Source organism: Syngnathoides biaculeatus, chromosome 2 (genome assembly GCF_019802595.1).
Source record: "Syngnathoides biaculeatus isolate LvHL_M chromosome 2, ASM1980259v1, whole genome shotgun sequence".
In the NCBI taxonomy this organism is placed as follows: domain Eukaryota; kingdom Metazoa; phylum Chordata; class Actinopteri; order Syngnathiformes; family Syngnathidae; genus Syngnathoides; species Syngnathoides biaculeatus.
In genome coordinates this window covers 14,628,158-14,653,834 of record NC_084641.1, presented here as the reverse complement: position 1 = coordinate 14,653,834, position 25,677 = coordinate 14,628,158, and the positions used below count along the sequence as shown (strand labels likewise).

At 41.5% G+C, this 25,677-nt stretch overlaps 2 protein-coding genes across 9 annotated transcripts; one reads left to right on the top strand and one right to left on the bottom strand.

Moving 5' to 3' along the window:
* Positions 1–2,592: 2,592 nt before the first annotated feature.
* On the top strand, positions 2,593–15,486 carry LOC133508897 (uncharacterized). 7 transcript variants are annotated; one of them, XM_061835479.1, is made up of 16 exons: positions 2,593–2,706; positions 3,509–3,703; positions 4,389–4,454; positions 6,454–6,553; positions 6,691–6,880; positions 6,963–7,079; positions 7,163–7,276; positions 7,415–7,482; positions 9,725–9,894; positions 10,142–10,255; positions 10,347–10,429; positions 11,317–11,485; positions 12,878–13,056; positions 13,186–13,286; positions 14,847–14,929; positions 15,024–15,486. In XM_061835479.1, the coding sequence occupies exons 3-15, from the start codon at positions 4,415–4,417 to the stop codon at positions 14,923–14,925; spliced, it is 1,524 nt and encodes a 507-aa protein (XP_061691463.1). In that variant the 5' UTR covers positions 2,593–2,706; positions 3,509–3,703; positions 4,389–4,414; the 3' UTR covers positions 14,926–14,929; positions 15,024–15,486. The 7 variants fall into 7 exon arrangements, with proteins under 7 accessions (XP_061691463.1, XP_061691434.1, XP_061691419.1 ...); XM_061835450.1 differs by having other exon boundaries at positions 3,509–3,674; positions 14,847–15,486; XM_061835435.1 differs by having other exon boundaries at positions 14,847–15,486.
* zgc:154075 (uncharacterized protein LOC556929 homolog) lies at positions 14,092–25,677 on the bottom strand. 2 transcript variants are annotated; one of them, XM_061835493.1, is made up of 14 exons: positions 25,574–25,677; positions 25,018–25,153; positions 24,334–24,418; positions 24,193–24,266; positions 24,050–24,109; positions 21,143–21,250; positions 20,885–20,941; positions 20,673–20,803; positions 18,980–19,034; positions 18,797–18,889; positions 18,588–18,722; positions 16,486–16,587; positions 16,239–16,400; positions 14,092–16,112 (listed from the first exon to the last, which is right to left on the bottom strand). In XM_061835493.1, the coding sequence occupies exons 1-14, from the start codon at positions 25,609–25,611 to the stop codon at positions 15,990–15,992; spliced, it is 1,359 nt and encodes a 452-aa protein (XP_061691477.1). In that variant the 5' UTR covers positions 25,612–25,677; the 3' UTR covers positions 14,092–15,989. The 2 variants fall into 2 exon arrangements, with proteins under 2 accessions (XP_061691477.1, XP_061691487.1); XM_061835503.1 differs by having other exon boundaries at positions 25,018–25,138; positions 25,574–25,666.

Here is a 25,677-nt window from a genome sequence, read left to right as displayed (position 1 = left end):
TTCGAAAACAGCTTGTGACTCACAGTGTAATCTCCAGAACCAAATCTGGCCCTTCTGTGTGTGTGTTTTTATTTTTTCGTTGAACGCTGAAGAACTGCTAAGGATAAGAGAACTCCAATTTGACCTTTAGCTCCATCTTGATGGCCATGTAGGTTATACTATGTATGCGTCTCATACTTGACTGGAGGACAGTGTAGTGTGATCCTACACTTGGCGAAGGGTCAAAGTTTGAAAGTTTGATGATTAAAATCATGACATCATTGTGCTACACACCCTTCTTGCCATTGTAGACCTGCAGAGCCTGTTCTAAAAAAGTATCCTGTTTTTGTATTATATACATTTTTAATAAATGTTCATACATACTACACTATGTACTCCAGGTTTTATATAAAGTGTATTACATTCAATTATACAGTGTATTTCAAACTCATAGTTCATAAAAGATGGAAAGCCAAGGTTACGAAATTGAATCTCCTATAATAGTCTGAAGTTGTTTATATTATCATCTGAGGGCAATTGAAAATGAAATGTTCCCAAACTTACTTGGTGTATTACTAAATCCACAAAACCTTTGCATTTTGCTGTACCTAATTTCCAGGACCTGTTTTTGCAGCGATCCACCAAAACCGTGTTTTCTCATTGTTTCGTACAACGTAATGCTCCTGTTATTTTCTAATGAACATTAAACATTTCAATAAACATAAATACAGTGAAGTAAAAAAGTGTTTATTTTAGTAGTGCAAGGCCACCAATTATGCAAGTTTTGCCACCTAAAAAGATGAGGCCTGTGATTTTTATCATTTAACCTAACCCTAAGCCTGAGTGTGAATCGGGGGGGGGGGGGGGGGCAATCCATTAAATCATGTTGATTTTTGAAAAATGTATTAGCAAATTATAAGCAAGAATCTGGTCAATACCAAATGTTTATTTCCACAATTTATTCTACACCCTTTCTTGGCATTTTTTTGGGAAGTCTTTACAAGTTCTTCACATACTGTTGCTGTTATTTTGTCCCATTCCTCCATGCATATCCCCTCTGGAGAAGGAATGTTTTGGGGCTGATGCTGGATAACACAGACTTTAAACAAGATTTTCTCTGGGGTTGAGATCTGGAGACTGGCTAGGCCACTGCTTCATTGAACGTGTGATGTGTTTGGATCAATATCATGCCGAAAGACCCAGCCACATTTCATTTTCAATGCCCTTGCTGATGGATGGAGGTTTTCACTCAAAAACTCACAATATATGCCAATTATTCTTCTCTTTACATGGATCAGTTTTCCTGGTCCATGAACTGAAAAACAGCCCCTACAGCGTGATGTTTCCACTACCATGCTTCGCAGTGGGGATGGTGTTGTTTGGATGAACCTCAGCATGGTTTCTCCTCAAAATACAGCAAGTTTTTACTAAAAAGTTCTATGTTGGTTTCATCTGACCAATCGACATTCTCCCAATCCTCTTCTTGATCATCCAAATGCTCTCTAGCAAACTACAGACACTGCTGGACTCGTACTGGCTTAAGCAGGGGGACACATCTGTTACTGCAGGGTTGGAGTCCCTGGTGGTGTAGTGTGTTACTTATGGTGGCCTTTGGTAATTTCGGCCGAGCTCTCTGCAGGGCATCTAGGTCTCCCCATTTGGCTCTGGAATTTTTGCTCAACGCTCTTGTAATCATTTTGGTTGTGATCACAAAAGAGAATAAAAAAATAAATGACAAACATAGAAAATGCAAATAATCAAGCTAGCGAGACATAGTGTCAACTAAAACAGGGGTAACAATTTCTCCAAAATCACAAGGGCCAACGCACGTTCATATTGTTAAAGAAATTCTCCTGTGCCTGGTCAGATTCCTGATTCACTGTCCCTGATATATTAACATCAAAATGAAAAATAATCAAATCAAAGTATAGAAAATGGCAAAAAAGCAACATTTATCTAGAGCACGGGGTCTGCCCCCAGTTTGGCTCCAGGTGGAGAGTGACAATCCTCTTCTTGCATTTTTCTTTCACGTGTTTTTCTTTCTGACATTTAAATGGAGCACAGGGATAACCCTTGCAAACAAATACATCCTGCCCCAAAACATACAACCTCCGACCCCCCACTTCCTTTTAAAACCTGATACTGTACAATGTTTCTTTGCAATGGAATGCACATTACTACCTGTGATTCCCTCTGACTTGTATAATTTAATCATTGTACAATTCCTACTTGTGGAACTAAATGCAGTAGTTTATGTGGACACATCATTATTATTTTATTATATTTTCCACACAAAAAAGTAGAATTAAAAAAAATCACTGCTACAATACAGATAGAAATAAAGAATGATGTTACTAAAGACTTAAAACTGTATATAAAAAAAAATGAGGACATCAATGACGAGAGCTTTCCAAACCCAGAACAGTTGATCGCCTCCATATCTTGTAGTTTTACGTAAAGTGCCAGAAATCCGTGACAGAGAGGAAGGAAGAAAGGACGAAAGAAATATATACTTTTGTTAGCGCGCAGTAAATGTAAGAAAGTGAACTATTCGTCATCCTCTCCGTGCTCTGTATCACAGTGCCTCGGGTTGTGTAATAAACACGGAAGTGAATGCACAGCTGAGTGTGACGTAACGACATGAGCAACCACCGAGCTTTGACGTGATGACTGCGTTTGATGTCAACCTTCACTTGCAGTCGACGTACGACCTGAACCAACATGAAGGTAACCCGGCTTCGAGAGCCAAATGATAACTAGAAACTAAAAATGGTTTGGGTTTTCCCAAAGACGACCCCCGCTAGCTTCCGGTTAGCTTGACGTCACTACAATGACGAGGCGGACGTGCACTCAGTGGACTGTTGTACGTGATGCTACGTGAGATAGCAAGCTAAGCTAAACTGCAGGGGGAGACAAAAGCAGCACTATCAGGTTTAACCAACTCTCTACCCCCACGCTTATTATTAGTAACACAAACTTTTAAAATTAAATGTTAATACTGTTCTTGAAAGCATGGATACACTTACTATCATCCTGACATTACTGTAGTAAAGTCTGTCCAAGGATGCATAATTAGTTAGCCAGCTACTCAGATAAATAGATATTAAAAGAAAGTGCAAACAAACGAGCAGCGTTGAGAAAAGAGCAAAATATGTCTTTATCTAATGTAAATTAAAAGTAAAAAAGATTTAAATATTAGCATATGGCAAGCAATAGTCTAATTGTGCTTCAGTATTATGTGGCTCAGGAGTTGTAGAACAGCATTGAAGTGTTTGTATGTGTGTAGTTGGGGGTGGCATAGTATCTTAGGAGTTGGTTATCATATTTTATTTTTTTCCAAAAGCAGTCGTCGATCTAGAGTCACATAAGACTGACAGTTCTGCTGCCTGTATGTGAACAATTAGGGCAAAGTCTGAAGTATTTTAAATGATGTACAAGGTCTGTTGCCACAAAAAATATATTACTACTAAGATTCCCCATCGGTAATCCCACTGACATCTAACACATTCAATCATCTTTCCCTGCCAAGTCTTTACGGACTCTTGGAAGGATTCCTCCAGGATTCTCCGCAGGTCCGTCGTCACGGCCAGTTTGTTCTCTTGACAACGCCCTTAACCTTGGGAAAAAGAAAAAGAAATCAAGAATCCAGGTTGGGGGAGTAGGGAGGTCGCTCCAGCAGAGTGCCATTCTTCTCAGTGAGTAACTGACGGATGCTCATTACATTGTGAGTAGGTGTGTTGTCCTGCCACAACACAACTCTTCTCAAACACTGAATGAGGCAAACGCCACAAGATCTCTATTTTGATCGGTTAATCGACCATCTGGCTCAAATTGAATGGGAAAATAGTTGCATATTTGCACAGTTGCAAAAATTTTTTGTGACATCAGTCCTGGAAGTTTTATAACCAACCTATAAAGACATTTATTAATTATTACAGTACAGTAGGTGGCAATAGTGTATGTCAAATCCAATTTACTGTCCTGAGATTGAGGTTTGAATCTGGTATCCGACCTTTCTGTGTGGATTTTCCATGCCATGCTGGTAATGCATAATATAATGTTATAATATGTTATAACATAACAGTGTGATTATATTGCATTGTTACTTGAGAGCCAGTAAATCATGAAAATCATGAAATATAAATGTGTTAATAATATAGTCACATATTGTACAGTAATCTTCAAACAATGAATTCACTGTACCTGCATTCAGTGTAAATAAAAGTACTATTTTTGTAGATGTTCCCATGTAATGCAAAATAATTACCGGTAGATAATTTTACTTCCTACTAACTCCTTTCAAATGTGATCAACTTTACTGAGTCAACACAATTATGAGCCGTAGTCATGCAAAGGAACAACAATTGAAGAAATACTTTAATTGAGCCAACAGCTATGCTCTTTTTCAGACTGGAGGCGAGCTCTCACATGAAACATGAAACGGTCTGCCCGAGGTCGATCACAGGAGGAAAATCGTAAGTGACGTCACACAAGGTGGGATTTTATGGTTCCTATGACTTTAAACAAGATGCCAGATCTAATACAAAACTTTGTGATACTGGACCAAAAACAATGCTTTAACTGATCCTACTCAAATGGAAAAATTGGTTAGTAGTTCCAGTATTTGGGACATAAACCTCAGAGTTCTGAGGGTTGGGGTTTCAATCTGGGCTGCAGATTTCCATGTTCTCCCTGTGTTTGTGTAGATCTCCAGTTACCCTTGTTTCCTCCCACATTCCAAAAAACATACATTTGGCTAACCCTTCCATCTATCTTCTTCCACTTATCTGAGGTCGACTCGCGGGGGCAGTAACTTTAGCAGGAACGTCTACAATTCCCTTTATATAGGTCTCTCTAGGTCTCGTTCGGGTGAGATGTGCCCGGAATACCTCACCAGGGACAGCCAGGGGGCATCCGTATCAGATGGCTCAGCCTCAATGCGGAGGGGAAGCAGCTCCACTCTGAGCCCCTCCCGGATGACCGAGCCTCTCCCCCTACCTCTAAGGGAGAGCCTGGAAACCCTGGTGAGGAAGCTAATTTTGGCCGCTTGTATCCGGGATCTTGTTCTTTCGGTCATGGCCCGCAGCAGGTGGCCATAGGTAAGGGTAGGAACGTTGATCGACGGGTAAATTGAGCGCTTTCCCTTTCAACTTAGTTCCTTCTTCACCACAATGGACAGATACAAATTCCCCATCACTGCAGACATGTTAACGATCTGCTTATCAATTTCACATTCCATTCTTCCCTCATTCATGAACAAGACCAACAACCCCAAGATACCTGAACTCCTCCACTTGGGGAAGATTCTCATACCCGACCTGGAGTGGGCACGCCACCCTTCTCTGACTGAGGAGCATGGTCTCAGATTTGACGGTACTTCTCATCCCCGCTGGTTCACACTGAGCTGCGACCCACTCCACTGTGAGTTGGAGATCACAGCTTGATGAAGCCAACGGAACCACATCATCAGCAAAAATTAAAGATGCAATACCGAGGCCACTAAACGAGACCCCTTTTGCACCTAGACTGCAACTAGAAATTCTGTCTATAAAAGTTATGAACAGAATTGGTCACAAAAGTTAGCCTTGGCGGAGTCCAACCCTCACCAGAAATGTGTCCAATTTATTGCTGGCAATGCGGCCCAAACTCTGAGGGTATCGAGCTGGTCCATTGTGCCACGGCCAGGACAGAAACCGAATTGCTCCTCCTAAATCTGGGATTTGACTTTCCGACGGACTCTCCACTCCAGCACCCCTGAAGAGACCTTACCGGGACACTGAGGTGTGTGGCGCTGAGATGTGTGATCCTTCTGTAGTTGGAACACACCCTCTGGTCCACCTACCCAAAAAGGGGGAACACCACCCAAGTCTACCAATTAAAGACTAAATTATTCTCAAGTGTGAGGCTAAATGGTTGTTTGTCTACATGCCCTGTGATTAGCTGGCGACCGCCTCAGGGTGCACCCCACCTCCCGCTTGGATAGGCTCAAGTACACCTGCAACCCTAGTGAGGAAAAATGGAAAACAAAGATGGATGGATGGATGGATGCAAACGTTGAGTTTTGGGTCTAAAAAATGCAAAACCACTTTTACCCTTGGTCTTTCTCCCACAAACCTATCCATCCATCATCCATTTTCTGTCATCGGGCAGGGAGGGTACACCCTGAACCAGTTGCCAGACAATCGCAGACCACACGTAGACAGACAGCAGTCACACTCACAATCACACCTACGGGCAATTTAGAGTGTCCAATTAATGCATGTTTTTGGGATGTGAGAGTAAGAGGAGTGCCCGAAGAAAACCCACTCAGGCACGGGGACAACATGCAAACTACGCAGGCAGGGTACGGGATTTGAAACCTGGTCTTCAGAATTGTGAGGCCAATGTTCTACAGCTGTGCCACTGTGCAGTGCTGCAAACCTAATTATGAATAATATTTGCGTACAATTAATTTAATCTTGTTTTTAAATACAGCTGAAAATGACCTCCACAAACTAAAGCTACAATATCGTCAAGCTGTAAAAGATAAACAGGCTTATGATGAAAAAATTCAAACCCTCCTCCTGAAAGACAGGCAAGTAGTTTTTTTTTTTTTTTTTTTTGTAAATTGATCCTTATTCCTTTTTTTGCCCATATGCCACTAAAATATAAAAGTTTTGTCCTGTTGCTTTGAAGTGCATGTGTATTCCATATTTGTCCTTGTGTGAGCAGTAGAGAGATCCAAAGACTCCAGACTGAACATGAAGAACTATTACACATCCTCACAATTGCTCAGAGTAGTTCCAACCAAAAAAAAGAAGTCAATGCTGCTCAGGATCTCAATAACCTATTGTCCAGCGAGGAGAGGATAGAGGAGGAGCTCCTAGCAAATAAAACCAAACTGGTGTCTTTTAAAAAACAGGTCAGAACTGTTGTGAAAAAAACAGTTGCTTGACTTGATTCAGTGTGTTATGTCAACACTCTTCCTTTGGCTTTCTTTCCAGATTTTAGAATGGGAGAGGAAGCTTGTGGCACAGAGGGGGGGGAATGCACCCCATAACACAAAATGTGAAGACAACTCCATTAAGGATATCTTGTCAAAAGAGGACAAGCTGTACAAGGTCAGTGCTTCATCTAGAATTTGTTAGTGAGCATAGCATTCCTGGCAGATGATCGAAGCTGAAACAGGTCACGTTTCTTAAAGGGTCACATATGTTTCAATGAGCTGACGATCAGGAATGACCAATTAAGGAAGGAACTGGAAATTCTCGAGATGGAGAAGAACGAGTTCTTGCAAATTCAGCTTCAGCTGAAAAAGGTCTGTTGGATGCTCCCATTCAAATGTTTTGATAAAATACATGGATCAATTATGTTGAGTACATTACCTTTTAACTTGAAACAGAAATGATGCAATAAAAGAACGAATATTTGATCTGGTTTTTGTATTCTTCTCCAGGAGCTGCAAGCTATTCGCAAGGAAATTTCTGACTTGAGTGCAATGTGTACTAAAGCCAACAATGCCAGGTGAACACCTCTTTACAGGTCAATATATTTGTTATCTGAGGTGGGTAGAATAGCCAAATATTGTACTCAAGTAAGAGTACTGTTATTTGAAAGTAAAATGACTCAAGAGAAAGTAAAAAGTTGACCTCCCAAAAATTACAAAGCCCAATGCATATGTCGTTCTTTAAACAGATCACACGAGTACAAGTAAAATTTATACATAATGCTACTTGAGCAAAGGTAAATGAGTGAATATACTGCATTCTTACCCACCTCTGTTATGGCTTTAACCGTTGAAACACCATAACCATTATGTGAGGGTACATGAATTGATCTTGAACATTTTTCCCTAGTAAGTAAAGAAATTATTATGTACATGTGCTAAATATAATCACGATGACAGTTTATGTACTTTATATAGCCACACATTCATCCCTTTCCTATACCACTCATTACACCAATCATGGGAAAGTACCAGCCTATCCCAGCTGACTTCGGGCAAGAGTTGGGGTACACTCTGTACTGTAGACTGGAACCCGGCGATCCAGATTTTAGAATGTAGGTTGAAACTCGGCTACCACGATGGGCACCCCCATTTTGTGTTTTTGATGCAAATTTTTGGTTCATTTCTAAAGTGTCTTCTGAAACCAAGTGACAACTGCTGTTTTAAGGGAGAAATTTTTGATAAGGCCCAGTCAATGATTTGTTTTCGAGGGACATCACCAAAACATTAGCCACAACAATGAATATTTTCTGGCTATGTCACTGTCTTCAATGACCCTAACATTCATGTTTTGGAAATGTGGGAGGAAGGAGCAGTAATCAGAGAAAACAGACCTTCCTGTGTACAGTTTCCTCATTCTCCCTGTGCTTGTGTGGATTCTCCAGGTTCCGCCTACCTTACAAAACCATGCATTGTATAGTTCATTGAAGACTCATTAGCAAGGCAACAAATTTGGACAAAAACGACAGTCTGTCAAAATGCTGAGTCTGGTCGGAACAGCCACTTCAGCGTTAGTACAACACAGTAAGAATTTAGAAAATCGGAAGATGGATTCTGGAGAATTCTTGATTTTTTTTTTTTTTTAAGTCAGAAACCTTTTCGAAAATCTGGTCAAAAACCACCTTCATATTTGACTAAAACGTCCATCCAGCCAATTGTTTTCTGAGGCACTTATGCTCACCAGGGTTGTAGAAGTTCTGGAGCCCATCCCAGCTATGTTTGGGCTAGAGGCGAGGTACACCCTGAACGGGTTGCTTTCCAATCTAGAGTAAAACAGTAAAATTATTTCAATAACCCTAAATGAGTTTAAAACACTGCTTCTAAATGGTGCTTTCATGTATTGAGGAAAACAAAACTATTCAGTTACCTGGCCCTGTGTGGAAAAAGTAATGGCCCCTTAAACCTAATCATTGGTTGGGCCAGCAACAACTGAAATCAAATATCGCTCTGGAGATATTTAGGCCAGCTCTTCCCTGCATAATTGTTTTAATTGAACAACAATGGATGGCTTTCAACCATGTATGGCCTTTCTAAGGTAAAACTAATAGATTTCAATTGGATTCAAGTCTTTACTTTGACTGGTCCACTCCAAAACCTTCATTCAGAAGTTGATGTGCTGCTGTACAAGTTTTGAAGGAGCAGTGCAGCCTTAGACCATCACACTACCAATATTCTTCTAAAAGTCTTGGGAATCATCATTAAAGTCATCATCACAGCTGGATCTGCTCCAGTACAACAACAGGCAGTCAGTTGAGAGAGAATACATTTGAGACATAAAAACAAAAGGGTGTAATTACCCCCCAGCCTCATAAATGAAAAAGCATAAAGAGCAAAAGTGTTCCACCAAATCAACGTATTTTGAACTGAAGACAGATGTTTTGCAATATTCAGTGTCCTTAAATATTTCTGCAGTAGGTATACGTTTTCAGAAATAAAATGTGGCGCTAGTAAGCCCTCTAGTGGACAAAATGATCAAGTTACTTTTATTGAAAAGCTGCAGTGTTGGTGTTCTCTTAAATTTAATACTTTGCAAAAATCATCCCCATGGGCCAGAAATTGGATCTCCTGATGATCCTGCTCTGGTCTGCTAGTTGTTTGTCTGAACCACCTGGTCTATACTGTAGGTCTGATTGACTAGTGACCAGTTCAGGGCGTACCCCTTCCCTCGCCCACAGTCAACTGAGATGAGTTCCAGCTCAATTCCCATTATTTTCATGTTTAAGGGTTGAACTGCTCACTAACTGATTTGGTGACTCTTAGCGTTGCAATCCAGATAAAGCAGAAAAAGCTGAAGGAACAGAGGGCTCAGTTCGAAGCTCAGTACACTCAAACGACCACCAATTTAGAGCATGAAATTGCAACGCACTGCAACCTTGAGGCAATGGTAAATGTCAAGAACGCCGGTGACGAGGGCTGTGATCACGACAAAGGTGAGTCTTTAACGGCAGAAATAGATATTGGATGTGAACTTTTTCCTCCGGGTGTGGGGGTGGGTACTAATGGTGAAAATTGTAAGAGCAGGAGAAGGTAAAAGCGCAGAAAATTGGAAACCGTGTGTAAAAACCACTGGTCAAGCAGTCTAGCTTCTCTCAAATCATTCCTCTCTGTGCAGGGTTTTTGTGCTTTCATTTGAAACACTGTAAGTCTGAGGGTAAATACTCTTTACAATGCCCACAGAGGACCTGATGGGACAGCTGCAGAAGTTGACACATCTGGAAGATACTATCAGGAAAATCCTAATAGAGACAGGAGAGAATGAACTGAACACACTGGTAGCAAACTTCTTAGGAAGTAGGTTGAAACTCAACAATGATTTAACAGTGGTCACAATGATAAAATTATAATTTTCCTTGGAAATATTTTGTGGTTTTCTATTCATCAGTGGAGGAGGAGAACTATTCTTTACTGAGCTATGTCAACTATCAGCATTGGAATGTCGAGGCCCTGAAACAGGAGATCACTCAGGTTAGTGCTGCCCAGGCACTTGTGCAGACATTTTGGACGGCAGGTGTTCTAGCCAAAAAAGAGCACCCATCACAAAGAATATTCATATAATTAAGAAAAAAACAGTTGTATGTATTTGTGCATTTTTTTCCCATGACTCAACAATCAACACTTTCATTAATACATTTATTAACAAAGTAGATGATGGGTGGTGTCAGTTGATATAAATAGTAAAAATCCATGTTCCCATGACAGGTTTTTGGAAGGAGGGGGCTTGGGTGCAAGGCATCTGTACATTTGTACGAATCTTACAGTGACTCAAATAAATGCTCATTACATTTAAGAACACTTTGGATAAAATTGATGAAGGAGAGGGTACATTTTTTTTTAAATAGTGAATGAGGCGGCAGAGTGGATGATTCGTTAGCGCATCTGCCTCACAGATCTGAGGTCCCGGGTTCAAATACCTATTCGTTTGGAGTTTGCATATTCTCCTTGTGCCTGCTTTGGTGTTCTCCAAGTACTCAAATTTCCTCCCACATTCCAAAAGCGTGCATGGAAGGTTAATTGAAGACTCTAAAATTGTGGGTGCGAATGTGAGTGCGAATAGTTGTCTAAATCCGATTGGCTGGTGACCAGTTCAGGGTGTACCCCACCTCTCACCCAGAGTCAGCTGGGACAGGAATATGCTACCCTAGTGGGGATAAGGTGTTCAGAGAAACTGATGGCTGGATGTTGATGAATTAAAAAAAAAGGGGGCTGCTGCAAAAAACATGGCAAAAGGATATTTACTTGAGTACCATTCAGTCGCTCTGTGTGTACGTGCCTTGTCCTGTTTATGTTTAGGACACCAATGTAGAAGTTCATTTGTCATGTGACTTGATGCTGTGCTCTGTTTCCATCCGAAGCTTTACAAAGAGAGCGAGCTCTTTGTCACTGAGCAGAAACAGCAGGCTCAGGACCGACAAACCCTTCAGGCAGCCATTTCCACCAAGCAAGAGACCATTGAGGAGCAACTGTGCGGCTTCGAAAAGCGAATTGACTTCCTTCAAAATATCATCGATCGTCTTAAAAAAGGTACAGCATAGCGACCGATCATCAAATAACGTGTTGCAAACTATACAAGACTGAACAATATCTTTCAGCCTCTGGCCACCATGAGAAGTTATTTTCTCTCCCTGTACTTAATGTACTTTTCTTTACTGATTTGTGCAGTCTGTTGGTGGTTGGTAAACCACAACAGATTACCCCCATCAATTGATGATGTTCTGCCACTGCGAGAAAACCATTGTAAATTGATGATGGTTGGATGTTGCAAAGTTTTGTTTGCCCCCATCTAGTGGCTGATGTTTGAAGCAAACTCATACAGAACGTCGTTAAAAGTATCCCTTGACTCAGATATGAATTTAAGTGACATCCCATTCTTAATCCATACGGTTTTGTATGACATCGCCCAGTCTGGAATTATACCATCTTAAAATCATGGAAGGTTTTCCACAATGTTTAGGATTGTGTTTATGGGACATAACGACCAGTTTTCCAGAAGCACATATGGGAGACTACACTGTGATGAGAAGACCTCCAGTCTCATACATCCAAAACTGTTCTTACAGGGTTAAGGTCAGGATTGTGGAGACCTCTCAAGTTCATCTATATTAAATTCTCTCATCCATTAGGAACCTTTGTGTATTGATGCACAGTCATGTTAACAGGAAGAGGCCATCGCTAAACTGATCCCACAAAGTTTAAAATGTCCAAAATATGAGCCCCTGAGCTCCAGTCAAAAGGAACGCAGAATGCTTCAATTTACCGAGAGATTTTGGCCAGTCAAAACGGTTTAGGCATTACCCTCTTCCTTTCAACATGTATTTGCACCAGTACACAAAGAAAGGTCCATAAAAACATGGAAGAGAGAATTTGGTATAAATGAACTTAACTGTCCTGCAAGGAGTCCTGGCCTCAACCCACTCGAATACCTTCAGGTTGATTTCAAGCTAATAATGAGCCAGGCCTTTCTTGTCCAACATCACCGTGTGTGTCCTCACTAATACGCTCTCGGAAAAATGGGCCAAAATTCCCATTAACTCACTCCTAAACCTTGCTGAAACCATTCCACAAGAGTTGAGACTGTTATAAATGCACCGGTTAGACCAATTTATCGAACCATGTGGATATACAATTGGATGTCACTTAGTGAGCGAATAATTTGGCAGGATAGTGTATCTCAGGTTTTGGCTTGCATTTCAAAACAAAACATTGGATAAGTGATTGCTCGTAAATTGAAGAACTCTTCAAGTTCAGACACCACTATATAAAAAAGTCCAGTTCACCAGAGAGTTCAAGTAATGTCAAAAATGGACAGATGAAAAATTGTTGACTAAATTATATAACAATGCTCCCCTTTCTTCCTCTGCTTCTTTGACATTTTTTTTACATAATCAGTTAATCATACCCTTGTTTTTTTTCCAGGTGTCCAAACGTTACTTGACATCAGCTATGAAGGTACTGACATGTCCAGCACATTAAGCACTTTTGACAGAGCCCTGGACGAGCACATGACAGCGTGCTTGAAGCTGGTGGAAGAAAAAGTCAATGGTCTCCTAAATCTGCAGTCCATCATTGTCTTTCAGGAGAGCTTAACACAGTGTGTATGTGTACTTTTCAGTAGACATGTCTGCCTGTATACACTGTCTGGTGTACTTATTGTAGTTTGAATTCAGTTAGTAGATGTCGACAGCGCTCGTTAACTGAATACTACTGGGCTTTCTCACCATCAGGACCTCGCTAGTGATGGCTTTGGTTCCATAGCAGATCAACTGCGGGGGAAGGGGAACCCCCAAGGAGTCAACCTGTCTACAGCTTCAACCCCGCCACCTGAGTAGGTTTTTACTTAATTATATTCTCGATCAAATATGGAACCCAAGGAACAATTAATTACATTAGTGTATGGGCCAGGGGTCACCAATGCGGTGCTCGCAGGCGCATGTTGCCCGTGAGGACCACCTTAAGCCGCCCGCGAGCCATATTCTAAAAACAGCACAGGTCACAAATGCATTAAATTAAATAATCATGCATTAAATTTAAATCTGACTTTTTTTTTTAAATGTCATATATAGTTTTTATGAATTTGTAAAGCATAAGGAGTTTTGTTACCTTGGAAGTTTGCCATAAACCTGTCATGTAGCCGTTTGTATGTAGCCCTCAGCCTCAAAAACATTGGTGACCCCTGGTATGGGCAAACATTAAACAGCTACAACTGAAAACACCCCAAAAGTTCTCCAATTTGAACTTTAAATATGCCTCAAAAGCCAGAATTGAACAAAACCAACCAAAATTGAACTTATCGTGACAGAAAGTTAGCAGTCAGTTTTCAACTTAGCAATTTAGACGCTATTTACAACTTTTCCAGCCCCTTTAGAGAAAAGCGACAAGTTATTTTAATTCCTGCTGAGCAACAGATAGCAGAAGCAGGTCAACATTGTTTTCAGGATAAAAAGGAGCCTGGTGGAAGGCAATCATGTGGTCATCAATCACATTGAATATTACCAAAGATGTCATCCTCTGTATGTCCCCAAAGAAGTGATTTATCAATATGTTGGAAATGTTTGACCCCAGGTGTGTGCTTCAAAGCTGCACATATTTTGTGGAAGTTGCCTTACCTCACCTTTACAACTTTACAAGAAAAGATTGACAGAGTTAGAGGAGATGCAGCACTAGACATACATACTGTATGCACCAGCTCAGCTATACAGTTAATTTTATTAATGTTAAATCAGTTTGCATACATTTTGACAGCCAAGACATTTTTAACAGCAGAAACACATTTTCATAGTATGTGTAAAAAAAAAAAAAAAAATCATTTCTGTGGGAGCTGATTTTAGGTAAGTGTTCCTTTTTTTGGATGTGGGGGCGGAGTGCAAAGATCAATTTGAATAATTTCATAGTGAATTTGCTTTATATGTAAGGGAAGGGAGGAAAATAGAGTAAAGTTGACAATCAGATATTTGTGGGTGGGGGGAAAAAAATTTGAGACCTTTGGATTGCCCAGTCCCATACTTTTTGAAAGCATAATGATGAAGATTAGCATGAAAATGACCAAAGAAGCTCAACAATACCACACTTCATATTCATAGCCTTGAAGCTTTAAATGTTGTCAAACTTGCATCAACAGTATTGAGCAAAGGGTGTGAATTTTTTTTTTTTCAATAAGGCTGTCTGTAACCCAACAACAAACATTCCGACAATCTCTCCAGAAGAGTGGAACCTGTTGTAACTTTCATGCAAAGAGAAGACCAAACCCTTTTCTCTCTCTAATTTTTTTTCTTACATTTCAGGCACCCCAATTTATTTATCTAAAATGTTTCAAACATGTGCTTATTGATCATTTTCAAGCGGGAGGGCGGGGAAATGTATGAATTAAATGTTATGTGACATGCAGTGAGGACAAAGCCCGGAAAGGCAGTCGTTCTGGAAGCAAGGGCGCAAATGAGAAGATAGGTTCCCACAGCAGTCCATAAGTGGGTGAGTACATGAAAAAGAGCAGTGACAGGAAAACTTATTCTATTTTTGAATGGGATTGGTTACAGATATCACGATTTCCCCATTTTCTCCTCAGACTCAAAAAGGAACGAAGACAGAGAGACCAAGGGTCTGTGTTGTGCATACTACATGCACTAACATTAACGAGCTGTTCTGCATTGGCCATTCATGGTTGGATGATGGCAAAAAGTGGGCTGGTCCTGATGTGAAGATGTTTTCATGTGGACTACTGCCGCTTTCCCGCATGTCCACTTTTAATGAGAATACTATGCAATTTTTTTTTAACACCAGGCCCCTGATGACCTGCTTCTCCAGAATAGCACTACCTGCAATGGCCAATCATAGAGGGAAAAAAAAACAAACAAAAAAAACAACAAATGTGTGGACTGTGAAAAAGTCTGCCTCTGGGCTTCCAATTTCTGGATAACACATTTACATACATTACATCGTGAGGCTTGCAGTTAGTCTCAATTTCTAGGAGAGTGGAAGTCTGTTGAACTATTGAGACAAAGTTGATGGTTATAAATACGTTTACATGAGTAGCTGTTTTATACACTCAATTCATAATTTCTAGCTTGACCAGAGTTGCAGTGTGCATTCCCCTTAAAAGTACAGTACATCAACTTTTCATTCACATGGGTTACTCAGTGCAGGTGTAAAATGCAAGTTAGAGTTAAAGAAAAACAGGACAGGGATCTAAGGGAAGAGAAAAATAATTACATGAAATGAGATAAAACAAAAAACGAGCATGTCTTCCCGGTGGGGTGAAGAAACCAGATTACGGTATGTTTAATGAGAGCGTCAGACTTATTGAAAAGGAAAGCATGGTTTTAAAAAGCCATTAATGTGACTGCGCAGTGCAAAAATACTTAGTTAAATATTGCCTTGATTAGGTTACAGTGAGTCAGGATCACACCCAGGTGAGATTAACCATAATCAAAGCACACAAATATTACAAGTGTACCCAACCACAAATATAATTATTTCTGAAGTAAATAATTACCATTTTCTTTAATCATATTAGTTCCCCCCCCCCAAGAGATCATCGAGATTGGTTTACTTGAACCACCCTGCTTTCCAGTCGCGATCGCTCTGCCTCAAACACCAGCAAGTGGCTCTGCAGTGTCTCTTCAGGTCCGGAAGCAATGAGTGATGGGTCATTGTTCTGTGCACCAAAACAAACCATGTCAATTGTTACATGAATTCTTTCAACATGAACCTTGGTTCTACTGTGACCCAAAAAAAAAAAAAAAACCCTGGAAAATATTCATAAAAATCATTGTGGACTCACAGTTACAGCAGAAATGAAAGAATCTATTAAGAAGTAATCAGCTTGGGCATGTCCAGGCAGGCCAAAGTCCATGGGGAAATCCACCTTTACCACATGTGTGGTAGCTTTCTGGGTCAGAAAGTCAAACACCCGAATCTGGTCATCTTTAAATGACAACTCACCCTGAAAAGGAGTGCCTGAATTGAAATGTTGATGTCTAATTAATTCAAAGTCAGATTGTGTAGGTCACAGTTGAGATTCTTTGTACCTTGCTACCATAGATTGTTGTTTTTCGTTTGCACATATCTTCAGTGAAAGCCACCATAGAGAAGGCAGCAGTCAGACCACCTTCAAACTCCATGTTAACAACCTGGACAAATAACAGGACAAATGCAGCAATTAGAGAAAGCTCTTTTTGAACAAGCATTCCTTTGGGGTTGTTGGATTTGTGTCCCAATGATCGTAGGAGCTAAGTTGAGGCTTCACGCCCACGGTAGGGTCACACATGGTAAACAGGTCCTAAAAGCAGAAAAAGCACAGCTAGAAGAGCCCAATGATGAAAGATAATGGCTTGAGGTTTTCTTTGCAGGGATGCAGGTCAACCGCAGTCCCGCTCTGAAGGTGGGGGTTGAAGGCGAACACCTGGTGGCCTGGCTGGGGAGAGCATTAAAGGGTAAAATGGGTTCTCGTTCCCATGGGCTCACCACCTGTGGGACGGGCCATAGAGGTCGGGTGCAGTGCGAGCTGGGCATCGGTCAAAGGCAGGGACCTTGGTAAGCCAATCCCCAGCTAATAGAAGCTGCCTCTAGGTACGTAGAATGTCACCACTTGCAGGGAAGGATCCTGATCTGGTGTGTAAGATCAAGAAGTTTCGCGAGAGGTTCCCACTAGATGTAGTTTGGCTCACCACACACGGCTCCAGTCCTCTTGAGAGGGGTTGGAGGAGACTCCTCTTTGGAGTTGCCCATGGTGAGAGCCACCGAGCAGGTGTGGGTATACTTATTGCCGCCACCCCCCCCAGGCTCGGTGCCCTTACATTGGGATTCACCATAGCGGACGAGAGGGTAGCCTAGCTCTGCCTACGGGTAGGGTGATGAGTCCTAACTGTTTGTACCTATGCGCCAAACAGCAGTTCAGAGTACCAAGACTTTTTAGAGTCCTCACAGGGTGTATTGAAGAAGACTCGCATTCTGCCCAGGGACTTCAATGCTCACGTGGTCAATGATAGACTTGGAAGGGTTTGATTGAGAGGAATGCTCCTCCCTTCCCTTGAATCAGAATCCGAGCGGTGTTACGGATTGTCCACAATGAACACATTCCACACTTGGACTTGACACCAGAAAACCCTAGGTCGCAGTCGGGTGATGGGCTTTGTGGTTGTGTCATCGGACCTGAGGTAAGAACATTACATGGAGATATTAAGGCAAAATCTCGAGATATCAGCCCGGAAGCTAAAACATGGGCGCAAATGGGTCTTCCAAAATGACAGTGACCCTAAGTGTACTGCCAAAATGGTTAAAAAGTGGATCGAGGATAACAAAATGTCTTGAAGTGGCCATCACAAAGCCATGACCTGAAATTTGTGGGCATTTCTGAAAAGGTGTTTGCGAGCAAGACAACCGACAAACCTGACTCAGTTACACAAGGTCTGTCAGGAGGAATGGGGCAGGATACCAGCAGAGTACTGTCAGAAGTTACCCAAAATGTTTGATCCAAGTCATGCAGTTCAAAGGAAATGCTACTCAATACCAAGTAAATGTATGTAAACTTTTGATCTTGAAGAAAGTATAAAATTCTCAAAGAAATTCTGTCATTATCTTGGCATTTAACAAAATTAAATGATTTTGGTGATCCTGACTGATCTGAAACAGATATTTAGGCTGATTTGACTTCAGTGATGGAATTTTTTTTCCCCCCCGGTATATGTAAACTTCTGGCTTCAACTGTATATGTTGCTCTGCCACTTGTGTTTAAAGTCCATTGCTTAAAGGGGTGTAACATTACAAAACAGATGCTATTTCGTACCCAGCTATTCCCATTATGTGTTACAATTAAGATAGCCATGTCTTTAAATACACTATGTAATTGTCTTAGATTTGGGTTAATTTTGACAGTAAAACTACCGAGGAACAATAAAACATCTATAGGCCATTTTTTAATTGTTCACTACCAATTTACTTTCTGTTGAGTTGAGGTCACTGCTAATACACAGTGGTTGTTCCAAAGTTTTGCTCACAGGTCAAAGCACATAAAATTCACCGAACAATGGCTCATCTCTCAGAAACGTCATAAGACAGTTCATTCGTAGCTCAAGGCAGCACTGTCTTTTCAAGGAGTGAACAACAGCATTCCTAATCCAAAATTTTCAACCTGGTTACTGCAGACATCGTTGTCGCACTCATAGACACAACGGCCGTACGGTCCAGTCCTGAGAGCTTCAGTTACCGTCTCAATGTCTGGGAAAGAGTTGGGGCAGAGGACAGAAACAGGCCAGCCAGTGTGGCCCTAAAAACAAAAACAAAAAAATCAATACGTATCATCAGGCATCCACAAGGCATAAAACGTGTTTCAGTGTTCACCTTTTTCACTCTGTCCAGGTAGATTTTGCTTGCCGAGTACTGACATGTGTTCTCTATTGAACAATCCAGGCACCGAACTGCAGCCCCTGTTGGCTATGTGACAAGGGTCACATGTGTAAAGAACTCACAATACAAATAACTTTATTTTCTTCTTGTTAAAGCTTCCAAACAGTACAAAGATACCTTGTTTTGTTGACTGAAGTGACTGACAAAACCAAACGACGTCACTTTCAAACACCTGCCAAGAACAAGCTGTGATGTCATCAATTCCTTGGGTGGCAAACACGTCTTCATGTAAGCAAGTCAACCACTACATTTCCACCAAACAGTTATGTCCCACTTATGAGTCACCCAGTTACCGTTTCGAATTGAAAACATTCTTGGCTTGGCTGGCATGACCCAACCACTTCCCCAAGCGCTTTTCTAAGTGTGTGTGACATTCATGACTTCCCAGTTTTTCCCCAGTACAGCAGGGGAGACTAAAAATGATGTACTTATTTTACTGGTTCATTTCTAGATAAGCATTTTTAAAAATGACAAAAATAATTTGTCTCCTCCTGGAAGCTGTCACAACCCCACAGAAACAGGAGAAATGTCATCAGAGCAAGAACAACTCTCTTTTTGGATTTATGTCCCAGTTTGCCTGGTAGCCAGGTTTTCTGGGGCTTCATGCCCCTGGTATGGTGACTCATGGTAAAGAGGTTCTAGGTGAGCGACCAAACAAAGCACACCCTGTCGTGAAAAATAATGCATTGACGCTTCCCTTCCCCGGACGTGAGTCACCGGGGCCCCTCCTCTGGAACCAGGCCTGCCTGAAGGCGGGCCTCAAAGAAGAGTGCCTGGGTGCAGACCCGGGATGAAAATCAGAACCACAAAATCTGAGACCATGGTCCTCGGTCACAAAAGGGTGACTTGTCCTGCCCCAAGTTGAGGACATCATATTTCTTGGGGTCTTGTTCATTTGTGAGGGAAGATTGGAACAAGAGCTTGACAGGGGGATCGGTACAGCATCTGCAGTGATGCGGACTTTGTATTGGTCTGTTGTGGTCCAGAAGGAGCAAAGCCTGAAGGAGAAGCTCTCAACTTACCGGTCAATCTACGTTCCTACCCTCACCTATGGTCACGAGCTGTGGATCATAACCAAAAGTACAAAATCACAGATACAAGCAGCTCAAACGAGTTTCCTCTTCACGGTGTCTGGGCTTTCCCTTCGAGATAGGTGATAAGAAGAGTAGAGCTGCTTCTCATCCACATTGAGAGTTGCCAGATGAGGTGGCTGGGGCCTCTGTTTCGGATGGCTCCTGAAAGCCTCCCGAGTGAGGTGTTCGTCACACCGGGGACGACCCAGTACACGCTGGAGATACTATGTCTTGCAGTTGGCCTTGGAACCTCCTCTGAAGAGCTGGATGAAGTGGCTGCGAGAGGAAAGGCTGGGCGTCCCCGCTAATACTACTGCCCCCGCGACCTGACCTCGGATAAGCGGAAGAAGATGGAGGAAAATTTATTGGACTGCATTTCTCGATTCAGGGAACGCAGTTTGAGAGCCACTGCTTTGAGTAATCATTATTACTCATTTCTCTAAAAGAAATGCAAAAAAAACTTTGGCATGAATCACACACAATATTTTTACATCTATCAAAACCCAAATATAGAAACACGACTAAACTGTACTGCTTGAAACGGGATTGTTGACATTTTTACGTTGACCTGGTTGTCGCCAGCATAGGAGTGAAAAGTAAGTATGTTGGGGAATAATCTGACCAAGGTGGAGCATGTGAATTTTGAGCATGAGACTGGGCAAGCAGGCAGCCTTGTGGCAGGTGGAGACTTGCTCGAGCTGGCTATGGAGTGGTAACTGTTTGTCGAAAAGTTTAACCTGCGTGCTCCGGCCCATTGATGGATCAGGTCAATGTCGTGGCATGATTTGGCCAAAAGAGCAAAAGAGCTCTCTGCTTCTTTCCTCCAGTTTCCACGGACAAAAGAGTGAGCAAAGTGATAAAAGCCAACCTGAAGAAAAACGCGCATCATGAGTGTGCGTATAAATGTACATTATCCCATATTGTGGGGAAGTGTGTCTTTCATGTTTACCGGCTCAAAGTGCTGAATGTGGATGACATCACCAATGACACCGGAGTCTATCAGTTCCTAAAAAAAGAAAAAAATTCATTAACATTTCTAAAATACATAAGCGGGATTTAAAATATAAACAGCAATTTTCAGCAAAGAATTCAAACTATATGGAAGGAGTGACTTTGGATTTTGTTTGTATGTTTTTGTCAGAAACAGACGTAACGGAAGGTGAGTTTGTAGTTGTTCTAGCCGACAAAAAGATCCAGATCAAAGCACCTTTATCTTGCGGATGGTGGGATCATATCGCAGAACGTGACCTACACATAGTAGCACACCGCTCTGAGAGCATGCCGCCACAATCTCTATGCAGTCTTCAGCCGTTGTCTGGAATCAGAAAAAAGGTTGGAGAGGGATAAGTTTGCATGACATTCCATTCAAATGAATGAAAATGCAATTAATCCAGACTAGTCCCCAAAATAAGTTGTACTTGATTTTTGTTTTTAAATCAGTTTGGTTAAAATAAGTGAAAACAGTATTACAAATCAATTTTAAAAAATGATTTTTTTTCTTTTGTCTGTTTCTCTTTTAATTCATTATTTGATTGTGGCACAACAATCAATTGAGGGAAACTTGTCTTTTTCTGTTCGGTGGTGAGAATCAGAAAGTGGGACATCACATTGTCATTTAAAAGATTAATTGGTATATTGACCAATTTCCTCCACATTTCCATTAATTATTTTTTCGTTGCCTCGCTCACTCTATAACCAGTCACCACATTTTTTTTGTCAGTCTGATAAAAACACAAAAATCCACTGCCTACCTTTTGCATTGCGTGACACAGTCAACAACTCCTGCACAAGGCAAGAAGCACAGCGTAGATCTTTCCGCTCATCAATGAAAAGTCGTTCCTATCTTTAGCAGTTTCCCTTTTCTTGAGCGTTTATGACTGTTTAGTCCTGTTTGTTTTTTTTTTTTTGGAAAAAGTTCTGCGCACCTACTTCAGTCTTCATTAATAAACGTGGAGGCTGCTGGTCACATCTGTGATTGGCTGACTGTGTTGTAGGCGGAGCCAGCATCTACCTAATGAATGCAGGTAGAGCTAATTTGAGCTCTTTTTACGCAATTATGGTGACATTAACTGTCCATTGTCTTGATTAAATTTTCTTTTCCTTTCGGCTTGTCCCGTTAGGGGTTGCCACAGCGTGTCATCTTTTTCCATCTAAATCCGTCTCATGCATCTTCCTCTCTAACACCCACTGTCCTCATGTCTTCCCTCACAACATCCATCAAACTTTTCTGTGGTCTGCCTCTTGCTCTTTTTACCGGCAGCTCCATCCTAAGCACCCTTGTACTAACATACTCACTCTCTCGTCTCTGAACATGTCCAAACCATCGAAGTCTGCTCTCTCGAACCTTCTCTCCAAAACATCCAACTTTGGCTGTCCCTCTAATGAGCTCATTTCTAATCCTATCCAACCTGCTCATTCCGAGTGAGAACCTCAACATCTTCATTTCTACCACCTCCACTTCTGCTTCCTGTTGTTTCTTCAGTGCCACCGTCTCTAATCCGGACGTCATGGCCGGCCTCACCACTATTTTATAAACTTTTCCCTTCTTCCTGGCTGAGACTCTTCTGTCACATAACACACTAGACACCTTCCGCCAGTAGTTCCAACCTGCTTGGACCCCTTCCTTACCACACTCACTATTCCTCTGTATTGTTGACACCAAATATTTGAAGTCGTCCACTTTCGCTTTCTCTTTTCCCTGGAGCTTCACTCTTCCGCCTCCGCCCCTCAGATTCATGCACGTATATTCTGTTTTACTTCACCTAATCTTCATTCCTCTCCTTTCCAGTGCGTGCCTCTTTCTAATTGTTCCTCCGCCTGTTCCCTGCATATCACAATATCATCTGCGAACATCATGGTCCAAGGGGATTCCAGTCTAACCTCGTCTGTCAGGTTATACATTACAACAATTCAATAAATAACATACATAGTGTAAATTGTATTTTTTGACAAAAATTAAATGATTTCTGGACTTCTTTCACCATATCAATCTCAAACATTATTAGATTTGTGATTGGATGACCAAAGATGCAGCAACAGAACTTCCATTTCTAGGCACAACAGATTTCCACCAATGCAACAGGATTAAGCATACAACAATTTACATACAACTTTTCAGTTCACAGGAAGTTATTATTAGCAGAGTTAATGATCATCACGCAGCATGGGTAGAAAGAAGCACACCGTAGGTCCTTCCGTCTTTCCAGAGGGAAACCAAAATTAATAAGTAACTTAAGGGGTCATTTTTCTTTAAAAATTTGTGACAGAAGTCAAATTGCTCATAAACCGGATCATTTGTAACCTGAGGCTCCACTCGATTATCGTCTGATTGGCATCAGGTGGATATACAGTTTTATCCATGTTCTGCCATCCCATAGAAGAGCATTTAATTGTTCTGCTTGTCAATACACATCGCTGGCATAGATCTATAAATATTAGGAAATTATTTGTAGTACACAGTTATTGGACCAATAAGTAAAATTGGGTCTTTTGTCATGACACAGCGGTTAGGAATCACTTTGCTTGGACGCCTAAAATTTGATTTCCCTTGCAAATGAAAATGTTCACATTTTTTGTTGTCTGTGCGCTTTAAAACAGTTTGAAAAACAATGAATCAAACAAAGCAGACATCAATAATTTCTGCAGAGGGTTTTGTTATAAGGCGGCACGGTTGTTCAGCTGGTAAAGCGTTGGCCTCACAGTTCTGAGGACCCGGGTTCGATCCCGGCCCCGCCTGTGTGGAGTTTGCATGTTCTCCCCGTGCCTGCGTGGGTTTTCTCCAGGTACTCCGGTTTTATCCCACATCCCAAACACTTTCAACAGTAATTGGACACTCTAAATTGCCCCTAGGTGTGATTGTGTGCCCTGCGATTGGCTGGCAACCGGTTCAGGGTGTACCCCGCCTCCTGCCCCTTGACAGCTGGGATAGGCCCCTGCACTCCCCGCAACCCTCGTGAGGATAAGCATCAAAAGAAAATGGATGGATGGATGGATTTTGATATGCAATTAAAAAAAAATGTTTGACAGTTTGAGAAATGGCAAACATTCATTCGTCATATTGCTGATTTTTTTTTTTTTTTTTTTTTTTTTTTTAAATTGGGATGTGGTCACTCACAGCCATCGGTTTCTCCAGAAGGACATGGTAGCCCTTCTTTGCAAAGGCCACTGCAGGTTCCTGGGACACACAAATATACATGGATAATACTGAACAACAATAATATGGGAAGACAAAGCATTTCGGATATTAGCATTATTGACCTTATGAAGGGTGTCTGGTGTGCAAATTAAAACAGCGTCCGCACACTTCTCTCTTTCAGCTAAAATGCGCCAGTCTGGGAGAGGCACCATTGAAAGTGGAACAAGGCACATAAGCAAGCATTTCAAGATGCTCATACTCACCTTCGTACAGGTTGTCATCGGCAATGTTGTACAATTGTTGGAACTTTGTGCGAGCGAACTTCCTGGGATCTGCTACTCCAACAACCTGCAATAATGTAGTAACGTTACTACTCATAGCTGCGGCTCTAGCTTTTATTTCACTAATCTTTGATCTTAGTGAACTGAAAGCCATAAACACAGACTCACAAAGGGAAGCAGACAAGACAAGTGCCCCCCAATTAATGACCACATAAATAAGTAGCCCGCGGACCTGTTTTAAAATCCCTCACCAGTAATGGGACATTGTGATTTTCCGAGCGATGCAAATTCATTTCTGAAGAGTGTATTAAACTTGTAAAGCAAGTTTATTTGTGTAGCACAACTTATTGACGATGCAAATACAAAGTGCTTTACAATGGCAATGAAAAGCCTTTAAAATCAACTATAAAATAATATGAAGGAAGCTGATTAAAAACAGTCTTTTTTTTTTTAATCTCAATTCTGAGGACATTCTGAGGAAGAGTTTGAACTCTACCCTTTGACTAAGAGGACAGCAGTGTAACGATTTGAGAACCGGTGTAATCTGGTCAACTTCCCTGCTGTTAGTTAAGACTTTTGCCGGAGCGTTCTGGTTGCCCCTCGCACTGTATTAATAAGTACCCAAGACGCATCTCTCAGTTTGCAAAATGTTAGTAGCTGGTTTACCTGCGCGCGGTCAGGGTGGATAAGAGCATAGCGGGAATAGATCTCCCCTCGACAGCTTGCTCCCACCACGATGAACCGGACAAGTGGACTCATGTTGTCAGCCTTCCGCTCACTTCTGCACCTGTCAAGATGGTTACTGTCGAGCCGACGCGTTGCTTTAGGAATTGTGCTTGCGTCAGGTCAGCGCGCGTGGACAAAGCACATTCTATGAAAATTCAGGCTGAAACCTGACTCATAAATACAGACGCCCCGCCCAACAGTTTGTTGCATTCAGGGACACCTACGGTGTGTGAAATTTCTTTGGGATATCCGCTTGTCCTCGAGCGTATGAGAGACTTGAATGTAAATCTACTTTTTTACGATGCAACTTTACAAATTCGGTCAAGATGAAACAAGAGTTCAATATAGTGATGTAAAATGTTTCCCACTCACAATAATCCCAATTTTAACACAGCCTAAACCTCTTCAAACCCCTAACCCTTGCCCTATAAATAACCCTAAAGAGATTCTTAGTTTTGATGAACAAATGTGATACACGTTTAGGACCGTCTCGTACATCTGCGTAGCCTGCTCTTCTTGCGGCGGAAGAGCCATGTAGCACCGGGTTGTTTCTTGCCTAGAAACTACGTGGGAATTCTAATAAGCATGAGCCGCAGTTAA